Source organism: Solanum lycopersicum, chromosome 5, assembly GCF_036512215.1.
Source record: "Solanum lycopersicum chromosome 5, SLM_r2.1".
Taxonomy (NCBI): domain Eukaryota; kingdom Viridiplantae; phylum Streptophyta; class Magnoliopsida; order Solanales; family Solanaceae; genus Solanum; species Solanum lycopersicum.
In genome coordinates, this window is record NC_090804.1 from 3,273,489 (window position 1) to 3,293,649 (window position 20,161).

Here is a 20,161-nt window from a genome sequence, read left to right on the forward strand (position 1 = left end):
TAAAATCATTCGATGATAGTTATGAATAATCACGTCACAACTCTCCTATTCTAAATTTTCATCTAGACACGTCAACTAGATCAAACACAAGTTTCTAAACCATGTCTAACCGTTGATCGAGCTTGTGTGACATTAACATGGTTAAGCTAGACAAAATGTGTGCAAGTAGTTAACTCATTTTGTTATTATGAGTACTATAACACATTGGGCGAAGTATGAAACAAAATAAAGAGAAATGAATTTTAACAAGTGGCATTGAATGATAAAATAACAACTAACATACCGTGTAATCCCGCAAGTGGGGCCTAGTGAAGATATCGTATGCGCAACCTTGCCCCTACCTTGTGAATCACAAGATAGAGATTCAAGTAAAGATAATAATAGCAATGACAAACACCGTGGTAACTCACACAAAGGAAACAACAGGTAATAATAATATTGAAAAACTAGTCGACCCTCGACTACATATTGGATAATACTTTACCATTAAACACAATAAAAACAATAGGATTATTAAGTATCGGGGTTTTTTTTTTTTTGTAGTAAAGTAATAAATACCAATATTATGTTCTATGTTGCTTAAAAACATCTGCTCACTCTACTAAGAACCAAATGTTCAAATCTATGATGAACCAACATATATTATGTATATATATAGAACGAAAGAATGGTCTCTCTCCTCACTTCATCTGTAAGATATAAAACAAACCTGTAGTCTTTACTCCAAGCCAGATCTAACAAGGTAATGACCCTAATATGCAGGGTTTTTTGGTGGCTTCAGATGGGAGAAGAAGCCAATATTTCCTAGGAAGAACAGAGCAATGACGACTGCGCAAGAAAGAAATAACCAAAGCCACTGCTGCCATTTCCTTTTACCTTTGATACGAGGAGGGGGAGGAATGGATTTAGTCTTCATCTGTTTTGTATATTGAGACGATTTCTGTTTTCTCCTAGTGAGTGTTTGAGAATTCTCAGTAGCATCGGGCTCCTTGACAGTTTCTCTTAGGCTGGTAGAAATCAAAGCAGCTTCACCATCATTAGTTTCGCTCTGTGTTTCACCTACGGAGCCCTTCTTCCTTTCCCTTTTCCGCAGTTTTTTCTCCTTCTCCTGTATTAAACAAGATATGATTTAAAACTATAAAACCATAATTTATTGAGAAAAAACGATCTGCTTTGAAAGAGCTGAAGATTTACCTTGAGTCTCTGCTCTTCTTCCTTCTGGGCTCGCATTTCAGCTCTCAGTTGGGCCTTCTCTGCATTGCGTTTTTTCCTTTCTAATGCCTCCTTAGCCTTTGCAATCTCTTCCAACCGTCGTTGCTCTTTCAACCTTGCTTCTTCCTCACGCTTTCTCAGTTCCTCCTCCTTTCTAGCAGCCTCTAGCTCCTCAGCAGTTTGCACAGGCTCGGCCTCTTTTGGCTCCTCAACCGTACTCTCTCTTTGAATTGGTTTGCGAGCCTCTTTCGTTTTCTCAACCTGTTTCATACCTTCGGCTGCTGGCACAACAATACTGTCATCATTAATTTCATCCTTAAGAACTACTACTTGTTTTACTAGCTGAGAGACCGGACGTTGTGACATACTACTAACTTTATCTACACTAGATACCATCCTATTAACTCTTTCCAACCGGTAACTGGGAAGAACAGCTGGCTCCTCATCAGGACCAAGTGAACGACCATCCAAGGTCCCAAATCTCCTTACTGTACTCCTTGTATTACACCTGATGTAATCTTTTCTGAACTCATCATTCTTGTTCCAAAGATCCATGTACCTTTCAACCTGACAGAGTAAAAATTAGGCACAAGCGAGCATGAAATATCTCTGGAAGATAGACAGTGAAGGTGCTGACCAACCTGATCCACACAGAGATGATTAAGAGTCTCCATTTCTCTCTTTCGGGCATGATCACTAGCCAAAGTCGCTTCATCCTTGTATGTCCGGAAATGAATATTCTGCATGTTCAGGCATTATGAGATGAGATCCAGTAGAATTTTCTCAGTCAAACATGATTTTTGGCTTTAGTTGAACAGTTAATTAACCAGCCTCTAAAATTATGCAACCATAGAAAATAAAATAAATAAATGACAGGACTAGAGACTTTTACTAACCAACAAAACTAATAAAGAAAGAAAAAAATTCAGAAGTCCGCCAGCTTCAAGCATTTGTAAGACAGACTAACCCAGTGTACAAATAATTTGGGAAGGGAAAATGTTTTGAGGCTGTATCGTGAAGTAAAAACTGTAGAAATAAGTTTTCTATCAATAGAAGGCAGGAGAGCGAGTAAGGAATCTTCAAAAGGAGAACAGATTATAACAGTTTAGGGTTCAATACTCGGATGTGATTACAAACCTTCTCATACAGTCCCTTTTTTAAATTCCGCAATTCTTCATATGCTTCTTGGCGAACATCATCTGCAGCTTTAAACTGTGCTTGCAATTCTTTGAGCTTTCGACTCTCATCTTCAAATTTTCGGCTAGCTGCCATCGCAATTGTTTCAGCTTTTGAGACCTTGACTTTGAGGCTATCAAGCTCTTTCTTCAAGGCCTGCACACATTTGGCTCCAAGTTAAGGAAATTAAAAAGAAAAGAAAATCACAACACAAAGTATCAAAAAGTGACAGCATGTTCGAATAAGTGCTGCTGCCGAGCATTCAAAATTACGCTTGAATGAACATTGTTAATGACACCAGTTGATAACAATCGATTATAATTATGATAAGCAGAAGGTTGTATTCAGAGGAATATTAAAGCATCTTAGTGGGCCCACCCTCAATCGCTCTTCGTTTACTTCTCTCTCATCCAGAGACTTCTGCACTTCATCCTGGCTGCCAATGTTAGAGGAAAGCTGTCCACGAAGCTGCTTCAGTTGCTTGATTTCACGAATTAGAAGCTTTTCCTCCTTTAGAGGTACAGTTTCATGTCCAATAATGTGCTCCATATTACAAATCTGCAGGTCATAGATCAGGCAACATAAAAAACAAATTCATAGACGAAACAAAACACTCCAGTTTCTGATTAGAATTTTTTTCCAGAACAGAAGCGAGACATTGTCACAAATCCATACCCTATTATCAATCTCAGTAACGGCAACTGCGTTCTTTGCTTTATCAATTATATCTTGAAGTGACGAGATATCTGCACGCTTTGTCCTGACTTGCTTTCTAGCATCTCTCTCTTGAGCTTTGGCAGCTTCAAATTCAGTACCATGGGTTTGGCAATTGGCCTGCTCGTTAAAAAAACATTTCCTACTTAGGTTTATGAAAAAGCCCCGATAAAGAGATTAAAATATATTGAATATAGGAGACACACTCTTTTATTTCTGATTTTTTGTCTAAATGCATCCCTTTGCTGTGTCTTCTCATCAACATTTTGCTCGGCAACTTTGATGCATTCTCGAATCTTTTCATCATCAAATCTTGGCATCCTGATCAGGAAGTAAAATCCCTTTGCTGCAATCTGATTTATATCCTTTACAGCAGCAACATCCACAGAGGAACATTCAGCCGAAGAGGCCAACACTTCGTTAGTCTTTGAAATTTCAGCATTCCCACTTTGTTCACATTTAAGTTCGTCATCATTACTCCTGTCTGAACCACCTGTCATTTCTTCACTGCCTGCGATCTCTATGCTCGTGTTGGCTGACTCTTGATCAATTTCAATTGGACAAGTCAAAGTCTCATTTTCCAATGTCATAGCATCAAAGCTAGAAACATCTCTACCGCTTGAAGTATTTCCCGCTTCAGATAACTCTAAATCAGCAATAGTAGCCTGATCCTGGCTACTTTCATCATTGCAAGACATCCTACAATCAGAGATCATATGAAATTTTCTGACCTTGATCAACAACCCATCAGTTAAGAATATCACACATATTAAAAGAAATGTAAGTAAGCAAGCAGATAAAAGTAAAACTTAAAACTAATGCAGTTAACAACACTAAAAGTAAGAACTTTACCTTCATCACTGAAAACTAAAAGGTAAGAAAGGCAGCTAAAAGTACATTGTTAGTCTACCTTAATGTGGTGCAGCAAAATTAACCACTGAAATCATGACTGACATTGCTGCCACGACCATTTGATAAGTGCTCAGAGCATCAACTATTTCAACCACAAAACTCAGGGGAAAAGAAGTTCACAAGCATGAGAAACACATTTCCTCTCCTGAGAGGAACACTGGTTGAGTAGCTGATGAACATTTTTTACCAAAATCACTAGAACTGCAGAAGTTTTATTTTTACGAAAACTTTTTCTATTTATTTTAATTTTTTGAGAAGAGCTATGAGTTCTATTTTTAATGACTCAAAACATTTATTCCAGAACCATGCTTGACTCAAAAATTCAATCAACTCAAATTTATACCACACATGGACATAAATTTCTTGTTTGATAAGTAATTAAGATAAACATTCTTCGAGTGGACATGGAAAACAGGAAAGGGGGTGACAACAAACAGTTTGCTTTTTCGAAATAGATCCCCACCAGCCAAACAGGATTAATTAGCTTTCTCAAGGAAATAAATGATTCATCAAACTATGCAAGTTTTTAGAACAGCAACCATGTCATATCTAATTAATCTGAACTTCCCCACATGGATATAAGTAGGATTAAGTTTCTTGATTGCCAAACACATAAAAAATGGAAGGTACTGTGAAACCGAAAACATTTGGCTTTCCTTCCAGATAGTTTACTAAGCAAAGGGTGATTATATTTGCTTTCTGAGGGAAATCCTCTGCTAAGTATACAGATTTTGTCAGGTGCTTTTACCTTTCATCAATACTTATGCTCGGTGGTTTTTCAGCATCCACACTTTCATGTATGAATTTGTCATCGCTGGTTTGGTCCGCAACACTAGATTCACCTTCCTTCTTAATGTCACTGAACTCCGTAGCCATATCGGGCACCATTTTACATTCACGAATGGGGTCATTCAAAGTACTTCCACATACAACATCGCGGCACTCATCTTTAATGCTTGAAGCAGAAGAATTTCCAGCTTTGCACAATTTCACATCAGCTAAAACAGACTGATCGATAGAAAATTCAGCATCACTATGCACCCTAGAAGACAAGAATAACAAACAGCTTACTTAATCGTGTCAATACAACAAGGCAAATTCTGATATACTAAAAAATGACAAAATTACAAACAAAAGCAACAAGATAACATGATAAACTAACAAATGATTGTATTCCAGACATAACAAATCCAACAACTCATTAGCATCAACCACCAAATCATAAAAGGAAATAGAATAGAATGAGATCATAAGACTAAAGAAATCTTCCCTATATAGGAACCTAATTATAAATATAAGTAAAACTTCCAGTGAAATGAAAAGTGACTAATAGGAGCAAAACTCCTCAGATTAAGAAGTGGAAAATTTACAATATTAATGTGAATAATTGGTTTGATATAAGAACACTATATTGTGGGCACAAGGACAGTACCTATTTGTCAAAAGATATGATTGCATTAAGAAAATGGTAAAAGCTTATAATACAATTAAAGCACATTGAGTTCTCCAAAAGAAAAAACATTTATCCACAAAAATAGATGAATCATTATAAGCCGATCAATAAAAGAACATCCTTGCGACAACTAATATTATACCAGTGATCTATGTGTTCTCACATTTTGAACAAGAGGAACTATTCAATATATCAACCATAATTGCCTGTGTAACCACCCATACTTGTTTTTTAAATATAAGTGAAGAATAAAAAAGAATAAGCGATAAACAAATTTCTTATTCCAACAGGATACTTGGCTTGACTAACTAGAAAACAAAGGTTTATATCTAAATCATGAAGATTCCAGCTAACATATACGTCACGCCACCTCATTAATATTCAAAACTAATGCAGGGACACTAGAGTGAGCGGATACAGTTGAAAATAATCAATTTTATCTTTTTTAACAAATATAAACTGCTAAATAATTTCAAAAAACCAATATTTCTTTATTAAAAATAGAAGACATAGGAGATACCCATACGGGTTTCATAACTAAATGAATTACTTCTGTAACTGATAGGGAACCTATTGCAGCCCTTTTGCAAATAATAGCTCTTGGGTTTATAGAAGCCACACTTTTTTCTTAGAGGTAACAGCTAATGATAGAATCCCCCTTATTTGTCTTGACGAAATGACAGAATAGTTAGTCCAATGGCAAAAGTATCACAATATTCAATAGCTTTTGGGATTTGGAGAGTGGAATATGGTAGAAAGACCAATTTAGCCCGTGTATTAAAATTAAAAGTGGAACTTGAGAGCAATTGAAAGTTTAAATATTCAGGAGAGACCAAGAGATCAACTTAGTTATCCACAAAGATTGAGGTTATTAAAAGTTTGGATGAAAGGCACAAGAAACAGACATTCCATTTTGAAATTTTCCTATTCAAATCAGAGGAACAGATAAGATAGCAAAAAGAGGAATAACAATATCACCTAGAGAGGTACAAGTGACACTAGGATAGCCTCTTCTATCTGCATAGATTTATATCCTTAATTGCTTAAATAATATAGGTTTAGATAGTTCAAAACGTACCGCACGTTATCTGAATTGTTGTTTGATTTTTCCGGATCCTCACATTTTTTGTTAAGTATTTCCTTGTTTATACTGTTATCACCACCATTTAATTCACCTTCCAAATTTTCAACTCCACTACCGTCTCTGATCAAGTTAGGTCCCGGCAGTTGGGGGTCATCAGTAGAGCTATTCAAATCTTCATTTTCAGCCCCGCCAGTGTCGTTGCTACACACGTCTTCAGTATTTGAAGCACAATAATTACCCACTTCAGAAATTTTGGAATCAACAGAAGTAGATAGGCCTTGGGAAAACTCAGCATTACAAGACATCCTACATCAGAGGAGCTAAGTAAACGACTTGAGTTTTTTCACTCTAAACAACTATTTGAAAATGAAGACAATTTTAAACAAGCAAGAGTGGATTCTTCTTCAAAGAGCATTAACTAGAACACAATACATTTATCTGCCAATTAAACTGGGAATAAGTTGAGAATTCAGAGATTGAATTGCAATCCAAAATTTTGCTTCTTTTCTTACTCAACTAGGATTGTGGGAAATTTTTGTTACCTCAGAGCCTTGGGCTATAGTCTATGTGAATTATTCATCACAGACGAGGGATGGCCTCAAGCTTTAATTGTGTGACAATGTGCTAGTAAATGCACTTACCGCATTAACCTATCTACGTATACACACAGGAACAATGCACACTCACCCTTGATTGCATTCTTCCTTGCAGAAACAATCAAATTCACCAAACCCAAGAGACAAGAAGACTGTTTCTCTTCTCTTTTTTTGGTTTTGGGCTGTTATTATTTTCAAACTTGCCTTTTTCTACTTTGTTCATGTCTAATTTGACATGTAACAGCCCATCATTAAATATACTCATTCACCAATCTGAACATAATTACTTTGCACATCAATCATATATATATACCATATGTATACATGCATTAAAGACTTTAAGTTGCATGACTACAGATAAACAACATATTCAATTTGTTAGTTAACACTTCTACTTGCATGAGACGGACTGTTCCGAGCAGAAAAAGAGGAAAGAATTTACTTACTAGCTTATATACCTCAAGTCACCATCGAACCAGAAAGGTTTATTCTATAAAGATGTTTCTTTATTTGGCGAGTTTCGATCCTCACCATATAGTACGATTGAAGCAAACAAAGTCAATTTTTAAAAATCCATATACTCACCCTTCAGCAGCTGGACTACTGTAGTTGAAACTTTTGTCATCCTCAAAGTCTTCACACATCAATTTGTCATTGCTACTTCTGTCCACATCATTAGATTCACTTCCTACTGCTTTACCAATGATCTCTTGAACCATATCCGCTGGACTTTGACCATGAGAAATACGGCTATCAGTAGCTTCATTTCCCAATGCAACAGCATCATTGCTAGACATATCTCTGCTGAACGAAGTAAAAGAAGTATCTACTTCAGACAACCTTGCATCAGCCAAAACAGAGGGGCCATGTGAAAGTTCAGCATCACTGGACATCCTACAGTCATAATACAATCAAATCTTCAGATAACTATCCAGAAATCTACCAATTAGGTAAAGCATAGATGATTGCAAGATAGTAAAAGCAGCAAGATAACATATTCCTAACTTCATAACCATTTGATAAGGGCAACCAAAGTTAATTAACAGTGCAGGACCCAACTCTTGGAAGGAGTGCTAGAGCTTAGATTTAGGTATACGACAAGAGTGACAAGGAACCAGACTAAAGACACAGTTTGCCTCCTCCAAGATTTGAAGACTGGTTTTCAATGAGCTATTCTAGGCATGGTAACATCCTTGGGTGCGTGTCATGTCGAAATTCTAGAAGAACTTCGCTTCAGCGAGGAGAAAATATTTTGTCTTCAGGGAAGAACACTGATTGGAATAATCAATTTAAATTGAGTTTTCTCATTAACTGCTAACACATAGAAGCTATATCTATACTTGACGCAGTCCAGGTCTCACCTTAAGTTACCTTGGATTTCAATCTTTACGTCTAATAACAAACAGAGTCCGTACACATTAAATCCAAAGGGAATTAATTTCCTTCCATCCAAAGTGTGGTTGCATATATTTCAGGTTAACTGTCTAATCCTTAACAAAGGGCAGAGTGGAACTTCAGAAGTTCGGAACTCACCCTTCACTAGCTAGACTATCAAAACGCAATCTTTCGGAATCCTCATCTCTTTCGTGCACCGCTTTGTCATCTATATTGTCACCATCAAATTTACTTCCAATTTCATCATTGCTTTTAGTGTCGAAGACTGTATTGCACACGTTTTGAACATCATCATGCAAGCTATTCACGCTCTCCTTTCCAGATGTGACAGCATCAATGCTGCAAAGGAGCAGAAAATAGAAGAGACATGGGAAAATTCAGAATCACTATGTTTTCCTAGTAAATAGAATCACTTCTACAGCAGTCGGACAAATTGACATGAAGCCCTTCAAGTTGGTTAATCAGTTTATATCTTAACTCAATTTGGAAAGATGAAAATCAATGCACTCCGAATATCAAGTTGCTAAACAAACATCAAGTCTATATTTCAAGTGATACTGATCCATATACATTTCTATTATGAAAACAATGCCGCCACTAATTGCAAGATAAGATATAAGTCACATATATCCAATAGCATATGATCGTCAAGGAAGAAACATAAATAGGAACGTCGCATATTCATTCTGCCTCCCTCCACTTATAAGTCTCTTAATAGAAAATGTGATTGAGTATCGAACCATAATTATCTGTCTGCAGACTATGAAACCTCTCACTAAGAAATCAGAAATGAATCAGACAAATATTGTGTTCATGACAGAGAAGAGAGAACATATGAATTCTTCATAATAAAACATAAGGACGTAGGTTACAGTTGCATATCTACTAGAATCATGGCAGAGCAAAAAAAAAGTAAAGGTATTGATATGAACAATGTTCTTTTTAATTGGACCACAGATCTCTCTTTAGAAGCAAAGGGAACAGATGTTTTTGTGCTCATATAAGTCTGCTCACAACTATACTTATCAACAACATTAAGTCTAATTAATCACTTACAAAAAAGTTCGAAGAAAATATTTTTGGTCCTTTTGTGTGGGGGAGGGGGAGCAGGTCTGGAGACTGCTTTCAATAAGTCATACCAAAAGAAGGATACAGGAGAAATTATAGCATTTAGATTGTTAGGAACACACCCTTTATGAACTGGAGTGCTATTATTCGCCACTTCATCATCCTTTCTATCTTCAGACGTTGAGTTTCCATCAGTCCTTTTGTTTGCGACATCAGATTCACCTTCTATGTCTTCAATTTCTTTGATTTCGCTTACGATATGGGAAATCTTTTGACCTTGGCTTTCCGCTTTTTCAATGTTTGTGCTCTCTTGGTGTACTAATTCATCATTACCTATTTCCTCTGCACCATTAGACTCAACATCCATTCCAGTGATTTCAGAAATAATGTTAATTTTCTCTGCACCATTAGACTGACCTTCTAATGCACTAATCTCAGTAACAATTTTGGTAGCCATTGAATTGTTGCCACTGGCCTTTTCAGCATCTGCTCTCTCATCAATTTTACTTGAACCATTAGATTCAGACCTAATTTCTCCAATCTCTGTTACAGTGCTAGGTGCCCTTTGGCCATTGATCTCTATCTTCACAGCATCCACACTTCCTTCACGGACTAATTTGACATCACAGTTGGAATTACCTCCTATTTCACTGATGCCTTTGATTTTTGTGATCATGTTGGGTGCCAATTGTTTTTTACTGTCTTCACTTCCAGCATTCTCAAGTTGGTCAGATAATGACTTGTCTTCACTGCTGACTACTTTTTCAGCTCCTGCACTTTCTTCATTTAATCTTTTGTTATCGTTGCTTCTGTGAGGGCCACTAGATTCACCTCTTGTTTCTTCCATGCGTACTGTCTCAGTAACAGGGTTGATAGCCATTGAACTGTTGATACCCCCCTTTCCATCATCCACACTCTTATCATTTTTACTTGAACCATTCGATTCACCGCTAATTTCTTCAACGGCTTTAATTTCTGTCACAGTGATAGGTTTCCTCTGGCCATTGCTCTCTAGCTTTTCAATATCTGCACTTTCTTCACTTAATCTTCTGCCATCATTACTTCTGTGTGGGCCAGTAGATTCACCTCTCATTCCTTCCATGCTTACCATTGTCTCAGTAACAGGGTCGATATCCATTGAATTGTTGATATCCCCTTTTTCCGCATCCACGCTCTTATCATTTTTCCATGAACCATTAGATTCACCCATAATTTCTTCAACGGCTTTAATCTCTGTGCTACATACCTTTTGGCCGTTGCTCTCTACCTTATCAGCATTTGCACTTTCTTCACATATCAAATTAACACCGCCATCAAAATCACCTCCTCTTTCATTCACCCCTTTGATTTCAGCGACCATGCTCAGTTCCCCTTGATCACCGTCAGTGTCTGCATTTTCAGTCTTTACACTTTGGTCACATTGTATCTTCTCTCCACTGCATCCTGTGTTTGCAGCTTCTGCACTTATGTTTCTTAATTTTTCGTCATCATTTCCTTTTTCTGAACCACCGGATTTGCCACTCATTTCTTCAATGCCTGTTATCTCTGAGGCTGGATTATGTTCCATTTGACCCTTATCAGCAGGGCAGTTCAAAATTTCTTTTGTAGACACAGCAGTGCCACTGCTAGATGCAATTTCACATGCAATAGCTGGATTCGCCACTTCGGGCAATTTTTCATCAGTTAAGATGGATGAGCCATTGGCAAACTCCCCATCAACAGACATCCTACAACCACAACAATTATGTTAGGCTTAAATCCTTTTATCCCCCAGAATAACCAATCCCAGATGTAAAACCATCAACAAAGTTAAAGATACAGAAGAAAAAATGAAAGATTATAAATAAAAGTAAGTGAGAGAGACTGAATGAGCTAAATAACCAGGGCATCCCCAGGTACAAGAAATGCTTAGATGCACTTGACAAAGGTTTCCTTTGGCTTCTTTCGCTGTCTCAATTGATTCACCCCAGTGTAAAATTAAAATTGGATCTTACAGGTTACAATTTCATGATCAAATTCATAGTAAAATGGATGTTCCTGCGGCGCCAACAACAATGATTTACAAAATATTAAATCTTTTTCACACCTAAAACAAATGAAATATTAAAATTAAATCCAAAATTGACCTTTCGCATCAACTTCATAAAGCACAGATCATAAGTAAACTGATCTGAGATCACACACAACAACAAAAACAAAAAGAACAAGATAATCAATAAAAACACATCTACTAAACATGCTACTTAGACCATCTCCTGGAGCCTTCTTTTACCCCTAATTGGTATGTTAAATTATATAACTCTTACATGTCGAAGTTGAACTTCGAACCAATGCTATTAACTTAAAATCATGTCTTTCAATTCCATGATCAAATTCACAATGGAGTATCCTTTTCTGCGGCACCAGCAACACATGACTTACCAAAAGTTCACTCTTCTTCACACCTATAGCAAATGAAATACTAAAACTGACTCCAATTAAACTCTAGCGTCAACTTCACAAAGCATGAATCATACATATATACATCTGAGAACTGAGATCACACACAACAACAAAAAGAAACTACATTTACTAAATAATTCTACTCGACCATCTCCTAGAACTTTCATTTCCTGCTAAATTGACATCTAAAAATTATACAACTCTTTCATGTCAAAATCGGACTTCTAACCAATTCCATTAACTTTAAATCACATCTTCCAATTTCATGATCCAATTCACAGCGAATTAGGCTTTTCCACCACGCCAGCAACACATAATTTACCCAAAAAAATCACTAGTTTTCACTCTTAAAGCAAAGGAAATGCTAAAATTAAATCCAATTCACCTCTCGCATCAACTTCAAAAAACACAGATCATAACTGAACACACATACACACGGATCACCAATCTCCACCAGTTCAAACACAAAAAAAACTACACCGACAACTGAGTAAAACAATGCATGTACCAAATTCAACATCAGAAAACGCGATTTCTGATACATTCACATTCACTTCAACTGAATTAAACTCAGATCGATGTACCGGATCAAAACCTCAACGAAATCACAAAAAAACAAAAACAACAAAAAAAAGTTCACCTTGTGAGAGAATGAAAGCGTCAAGCGGCAATGTTGTTCAGCACCGCCGTATTCCGCCGTAAGCGCTTAATCCGATCTGTAACTCACTGTGCGTTGTTGTTGTGATGCATGAATTTGAAGAAGAAAAGAGAATTTGGGAATAATGAAATTGTATGTGTTCAGTCCCGTTGAGGTTTAACCGAAAAAATAAGTCCAAGTTGTAAATCTCATAAATTGAAGAAATTCTGGATCTAAATAGGAACATGGATGTAAGGGCATTTTGGACCTTCTCTATAATTGATCTAGGTGGGTAGATGTAAGGGTGTTTTCGACTTTTCAAGTACTAAAAATTTATAAATTTATTATTTGATCTACGAAGATTAAGGGATTGTTTGGCAGAGCGTAGAAGAGTCTGGATCTATATAGGAACACACGGATAGGGGTATATTTGGCTTTTTCTTATAATGCATGTATAATTGATTTAGATGGGGTAGATTTGAGAGTGTTTTCGATTTTTTTAGTATAAAAATATGTAATAGATCAAATTGGATCTACGACTAGTACGAGGTTGTTTGCCGCGTTTATAAAAATAGCATTAAATAGAGTGTATGAGTAACGTTTGAAATAAGTAATATCGAAATTAGTTATGTTGAAATAGTTTGTTATCACTATTCGGTTTGATGGTAAGGGTTTCAAACATGTATTAGTACTATCTCTATTAAACCTCATTATATTTAGAAAAAAAATACATTACCCACCATTTTAACTCTTTTTTCTCCTTTTTTTAAGTAAAAAAACAAGAAATTGGCCTAGGAAAAGGGAAGAAAATATCATCAAATCTTCTGCCTTCTAAAAGATAAATTGTTAATTTTAGTTGAAAAAGACAAAAATACTCCTCATCCGTGATCATTTGTGAATTTTTATTAAAAAGTCAAAAGTATTCAAAGATTTACCTAATCTAGAGCATTAATAACTAATGACCAATATAATTTTCTAGTAAATTTGTATAAAAGCATAATTAAATAGAAAGTTACTGAAAATATGAGCTAGTATGATTAATTAAATACGTTGTCACACTTTTTTCCAGTATACTAGTAGTCATGGTATTACTTTGTTATTTTGATTATGTTATACTATTTAATACTTTTTGTACTATTATTATCCTATAATTTTGTCGTAATGGTTCCTTTTTAGCATTTTATTTTGAATTTCTTTATTTCGATGTTATATCATTTTTCTAAATTACTTTATAATATTTTTATTTGAATCGAAAATCTATTGAAAACAATTTTTCTATCTATCAGGGTAGAAATCAGATTTGCATATACAGTACTCTTCTCAAAATTTATACCTGCTTGTAAAATTATATAAAATATATTAGTGTTATTAAGCTACACTTAATTATTAAATTTCAATTGATACTCAAAAATTAAAGAGAACATAGTTCTAAAATAGTCGTCCTAGTGTAATATCTCTCTTACCTAAAGAAATAAAACACACATTTTTATTAATCAAGGATTAAATTTTCTCAGAATTTAATAATTTCTTTTTTCTTTTTTCCACATATGGAAAACTTGATGGGATGATATAATTTAGGAGTAGAAAAATGTCTTATATTAGATTAATTAAACATCAATTATCAAAGAAATTAGTATCAATATTATTATTATTATTATTATTATTATTATTATTATTATTATTATTATTATTATTATTATTATTATTATTATTATTATTACTGGAAAACATTACCGATCCACAATATTTTCTTTCTATATGCATAGAGTAAAAAAAGGAGGTGAAAAATTCCAAAACAATCATCTACATTTATTATATAAAAAAATATAACTTATATTTTATCTCCCCCTCACTTATACTTAATATTACGTATTTTTAATGTTGGGCCCCTTCTTGCCATTCTAGTAGTAATATATAATATAATGAGAAATTTCCATATATAGCCATTTAAAAATAATTAATTATTCTTTATAGCTATAGTTTGATAATTATATTTTGTAGTTACGTGTTATATGGAGGAAAGAGACGAGAGAGTGGGAGAAAAGTGAATTGTATATGTATATTGACTAGATAATTGTATTATTATATATATGTATTTGTATATATGGCAAGAGAGAATAGGAGAGGGAGGAGAGAGCCGAGCGATACTGGGAGAGGAAGGAAGAGGCGAACGAGACAGTGGGAGAGAGGTGAATGTTATATAATTGTATGTTATACATACATTTGTATATAGGGCAAGCGAGATTGGAAGAGAAAGGAGAGAGACGAGCGAGAGAGGGGAGAGAGTGAGACAGAGGTATATTGCATATGTATATATATAGGTTACATAAGTGTATATTATACATATGTATTTGTAAATTCTGGCGAATTATACATATACAAACATGACTAATTATATAAATCCGAAGCCATCCCACATAATTAACGTATAATGTTAGTATTGAGTGATAACTATAGCAAACTATAGCTATAATAAGTAATTAAATAGAATAAATTTGCTTTGTTAGGTAATTTTTCTCATAATATACTAGGTTGTACTGATGGATACATGTTGTGTGAATGAATACAAGTTGTGACAACGAATTCAATTTACTGTATATAAAGATACAAAAAAAAAATTGAAAACAAGAACTATACTCATTCGTTTTAATATCTCTTATATTTATTCTATATGCTATCAAATATCAATTGTGTTCATGCGCACATTTAACTTGTATCAATGAATACAATTTGAGTGTATATAAAGATATATAATGTACAAGAATTTAGAATATCTCGATAAATATAACTTACGCATTAATCACATATTAATACAATTTTTAAATATTTATGAACTACTCCCTTCGTTTTATTTTATATGGCACCATTTTCTTTTTGGTCAGTTTCAAAAAGAATGTCACGTTTCTTTATATGATAAGTATTTAAAGGTACAATTTCTTTTTTACCCTTGTTGGTCCCACTTAATTTTAAAAATAATACTTAAATGCATTTATGAGGAGAGAGAAAGTGAGTCTATTTTTGAAGGACAATTTGATAAACATTTCAAAATATTCATTTATTTGTGTCCGATCAAATATTGCTATATATATTTATATGTATGGGAATTTTTTTAGAACAACTTACATAAATGAAGGTATTTATAGGGTGATTGAAGTTCAATAGATATAAAGTATGTTATTTATTAAAAACTAGTGAAACTATTCGCGCTTCGCGCGATTATATGAAATATTTATAAGATAATAATATGAAATATATAATATTTACGTTAGTATCGAATATATAGATAATATTTATATTTCTTCTCGTCTGTGATATCATAAACTTTTGTAAAACATATAATATATATTTGTTTGTTTTGTATATGTATATATTAGAACAAAATATTTACCGTGATGAAGTAAATGAAATAAGGGATAATATGTTGAAATAACAATATATTGTATTAGGTTGAAAATATTTTAGATGTTTTAATTTTCTCTATCTTTTCTAGGAGTAGTGATGTTCTATCCAAACTCTGATTTCGTCAAAACAATATTGTTTTCTTTTATTTTATTATTACATTTGCTTATTATAATTTTTTAAACATTAATTAAATACTTATAAGATTTACGAAAAATAAAGCATACAAAGTCATGATTCATATTTAGTATTAAACTTTACAAGTAAGATGAAGAGACATGAGTTATAAATAATTTAAATGTATAATTTTATTAGCCAGTAAATGTACTACTAATTATGTATTGATTTTTTATTTGAAAAATAAAAAAATAAAAAAAAAGGTGTGAAAATACAAAAAATGAACAGAGAAAATATAATAATTGGTGATTACATAAAAATTATAAATGCATTTCAAAGCAAAAAGAACGACGACAGATTGTTACATACGCAAAAAATGACATCTTGAAAATAATAATATATTTTTCAATTACTTTTTATAATTTATAATAAAAGTGAAACTAATCATCAATAAATTTTGTTGTTGTTAAAATTGAATAATTATATTTATTTTTTTCATAACAAAGAGAAAATAGAATAGTAAAGGATCAAATGATTAGCATTGACAATATAATACATTTAGCTAAATTATTTACATAAATTAAAATTTCAAAAACTCTAGCGAAAGTAACTGAGTTGCTAATAAATTTCAAAGTGAAAAAATAATCTCTAATTATGCTTTTTTTTTTTCCTTGTACCATCTTCCTTTGCAAAGAGATCCGTCATCCTGTTTTTATTCATATGTCAAACTCTTCATATATGCAACCAACTGAATAAAAAAAAACATATACGAATTAAAAATAATTATGTCAAAAGAAAGAACGAAATATAAACCATATTTAATATATTTATATATTATCTTTTCAATAGTAATAACAATAGTAAATAATAATTATTTCTTGAAATCTAACAAATATTATAATCAAACTATATTATATATGGAAAACTAACTATTAGAAAGAGTAATTGCATACGGACAAAACATTGTTAAGAATTAAAGAGATTTTTTCAATTATACTTATTTGATAAATTATAATACAAACATAAAAATATATATTAAGAAAGCATGTCTAAGTACATAAAAATAAAAAGAAAACCTTCATATACTTTTTTTTTGTTACATGTTAGCTAATTCACAAACAAGTACTATGAAGAAGAGAAATTTTAACTTTGTATGTGAATCTTCATGAAAATAAATATGAATCTATATAGACAAAATAAAGGAAATGAAAAAATAAGGACTTAAGAATAATATATTTATTAACTTCATGTATTATTTTTTTTGTTACATGTTAATTTCCTTCACAAATCAAATACAAATTTATATAGACAAAAATAGAGAAGATAAAAAATAAAAATTTCAATGAAGTATTTCTTATCTTTATGTACTTTTTTTTGGTTACAAATCAAACTTATATGATGAAAAAAGAAAGAATAATTGTGATGTGAATCTTCATGAAACTAATATAAATTTACAGGCAAAATAAGGAATTCCATAAGACATATAAACTTATAAATTTAAATTGGAGGTTATGAATATAAATTATGAGATTCATGAATATTATTAAAAGTAAAAATTAAAGAGGGACAAGTCATGGGTAGTAACTCCTAGTGAATAAATTCAAAAATAAAAATAAAAATACTTAAAATGTAAAAAAAAATTAAAAAAATTATGATTTCATGATTAGAAGTGAGATAAACAAATAGAAAAGAAATATAGAGAGTTTTCTTTTATATTATAAATGTTCATACATTAATAAAGTATTTATTTGTATATTTGTATAAATGAAGTAATATATTTTTATAATAAAATAATCAATTTAAATTAGAAAAGTTAAAAATAAATAAATTATGTTTCTCTTTTAATTCTAAATGAGATAAATAAATAAAAAAATAGGAAGAATTTTTGTTATAAATGACCCACCATTAATAAAATATTTATTTGTAATAAATTTAAATAACTTTTTATGATATACAATAATTATTATTTTTTTTAAAAAAAGATGGAAAAAGCTAAATGCAAATGAAGGCCATATAGAGGTGCCACATCACCTCCTCAATGGTCCTCATTTATATATATATATTGATTACTACATTTTATATGAATATATCTAACTGTATTTGTGTATTCTTTTGATTTTTTTTTTAATTTTATAGTGATACAATTAGAATTATAGGGCATTAAATAAGGTAATTTATGATACTATAGTTAAATCCCTTTAATTATGTCCATAAATTCTCAAACTCCTCAGTACTACATTAAAACAACTAATGATTACATATTCAATGAATATACTAATGAATTTCAATTAGCTTTTAAAAAATTAGATACATCGTACATAAATTTATATAAATTATCATTATCGCTATTGTTTTTGTTCAAGCGTAAAGATATTTTACATAAATTTTTTTAGTTATGATTTATTGTAATTATAAATGAATCTTGTTTGTTTCGATTTCAAATACGCAAACTCCATGACAATTAGTATCCTCCTAAAAAAAAATCTATCTCCTATTTGAATAACAGGTCGTGTCGGCCCCATGGACTAAATTATTTTGACAACTCTATATCATCTCAAAAGTAAAATCTACAACCGATAGTACATATAGAGCTAACCCTACTTTAATATGGTAGAGACGTGATTTATAACAGACTAGCAACTCAAATTAAATGTAATATTTGAAGAAGGATTACATGAATAATACGACAACAAATTGAAAATCTATATAGTAAACGAAATAACAAGAAGTAATGCACAACAAAGAAATAAGAGATGATGTAATTACTGAATAGCACCTACCTTTACCTCTCCCACATAAAGTGTGACCATCCTCAACTACCTACTAGTCCTATCTCTATTAGGTTTTAGACCAATTGAGTTGATAACTTTGATGGTCACTCAACTATCAATTGTTTTCACAGAAAGTCACTCAACTTTCATTTTCAACTCGAAAGTCACTTAGTTATAACTTCTTTGCACAGAAAGTCACTCAACTTTCATTTTCAACTCAAAAGCCACTCAACTATGACTTCTTTGCACACAAATTCACTCAACCTATTTAATTATTATTTTATTAAAACTTAGTGACACTGAATTTTAATTATTAACCAAAATTTTAAGAATTGAATATCCATTTAATGATTCGCTCCATTTAACCCGACCCGCTAAAAATATAATATTAAATATTTTATTTTACCAGTAGTCCCCTAAATCATTCTCCATTAAACATTGAACATATTATTTACCATTAATTCGCTAAAAGAATGTGGGAGACAAGGGAGATTAAATGGGCGGGTCATTAAATTTTTTAGGGAACTAATGATAAAATAAAATGTGTAATATTATATTTTTAGCGGGTTGGATTAAATGAGCGGGTCATTAAATGGATATATTTGATTCTTAAAATTTTGGTTAATACCTAAAATTTCATGTCACTAAATTTTAATGAAAAAACAATTAAATAGGTTGAATGACTTTCTGTGCAACGGAATCATAGTTGAGTGACTTTTGAATTGAAAATGAAAGTTGGGTGACTTTTGTGCAAAGAAGTCATAGTTGAGTGACTTTTGAGTTGAAAATGAAAGTTGAGTGACTTTCTGTAAAAACAAATAGTTGAGTGACCATCAAAGTTATTAACTCTAGACTAATTGGGTCAACCTTCTAACTATAATGGAGTTTTTAAATATTTTTTTAATTATTGAATAACTTTCGCACTTTAATAATATAGACCTTCAACAATTTTGTAGCAAAACAAATACATGTAACCAAGTAAAATAAAATTATATTGTATCGATCTAACATTCTTTCTCAAAACACAACTCTAAGCATGCCAACAAATCATAAAAATTATAACAACTTATATGAAATTCATACAGAAAAATCATAAATTATGAACTTTCACCTGAATAAATTTTACAAGTTGAACCATAACCTATTTATTATAATATATTACTCATCCAATTTAACCATCTGATC

At 32.3% G+C, this 20,161-nt stretch overlaps 1 protein-coding gene across 6 annotated transcripts; it reads right to left on the minus strand.

The window, feature by feature from the left end:
- Positions 1-433: 433 nt before the first annotated feature.
- Positions 434-13,088, minus strand: LOC101267704 (intracellular protein transport protein USO1). Of its 6 annotated transcripts, XM_026031038.2 has the most exons (14): positions 12,693-12,898; positions 11,492-11,647; positions 9,733-11,337; positions 8,681-8,881; positions 7,733-8,041; positions 6,546-6,857; positions 4,763-5,056; positions 3,309-3,801; positions 3,064-3,222; positions 2,767-2,946; positions 2,350-2,544; positions 1,854-1,952; positions 1,195-1,779; positions 434-1,108 (listed from the first exon to the last, which is right to left on the minus strand). In XM_026031038.2, exons 2-14 carry the CDS (start codon positions 11,497-11,499, stop codon positions 752-754), a joined length of 4,797 nt encoding a protein of 1,598 aa, XP_025886823.1. In that variant the 5' UTR covers positions 11,500-11,647; positions 12,693-12,898; the 3' UTR covers positions 434-751. The 6 variants fall into 6 exon arrangements, with proteins under 6 accessions (XP_025886823.1, XP_004238887.1, XP_025886824.1 ...); XM_004238839.5 differs by lacking the exon at positions 11,492-11,647 and having other exon boundaries at positions 12,693-13,088; XM_026031039.2 differs by lacking the exon at positions 8,681-8,881.
- Between the last annotated feature and the right edge of the window lie 7,073 nt (positions 13,089-20,161).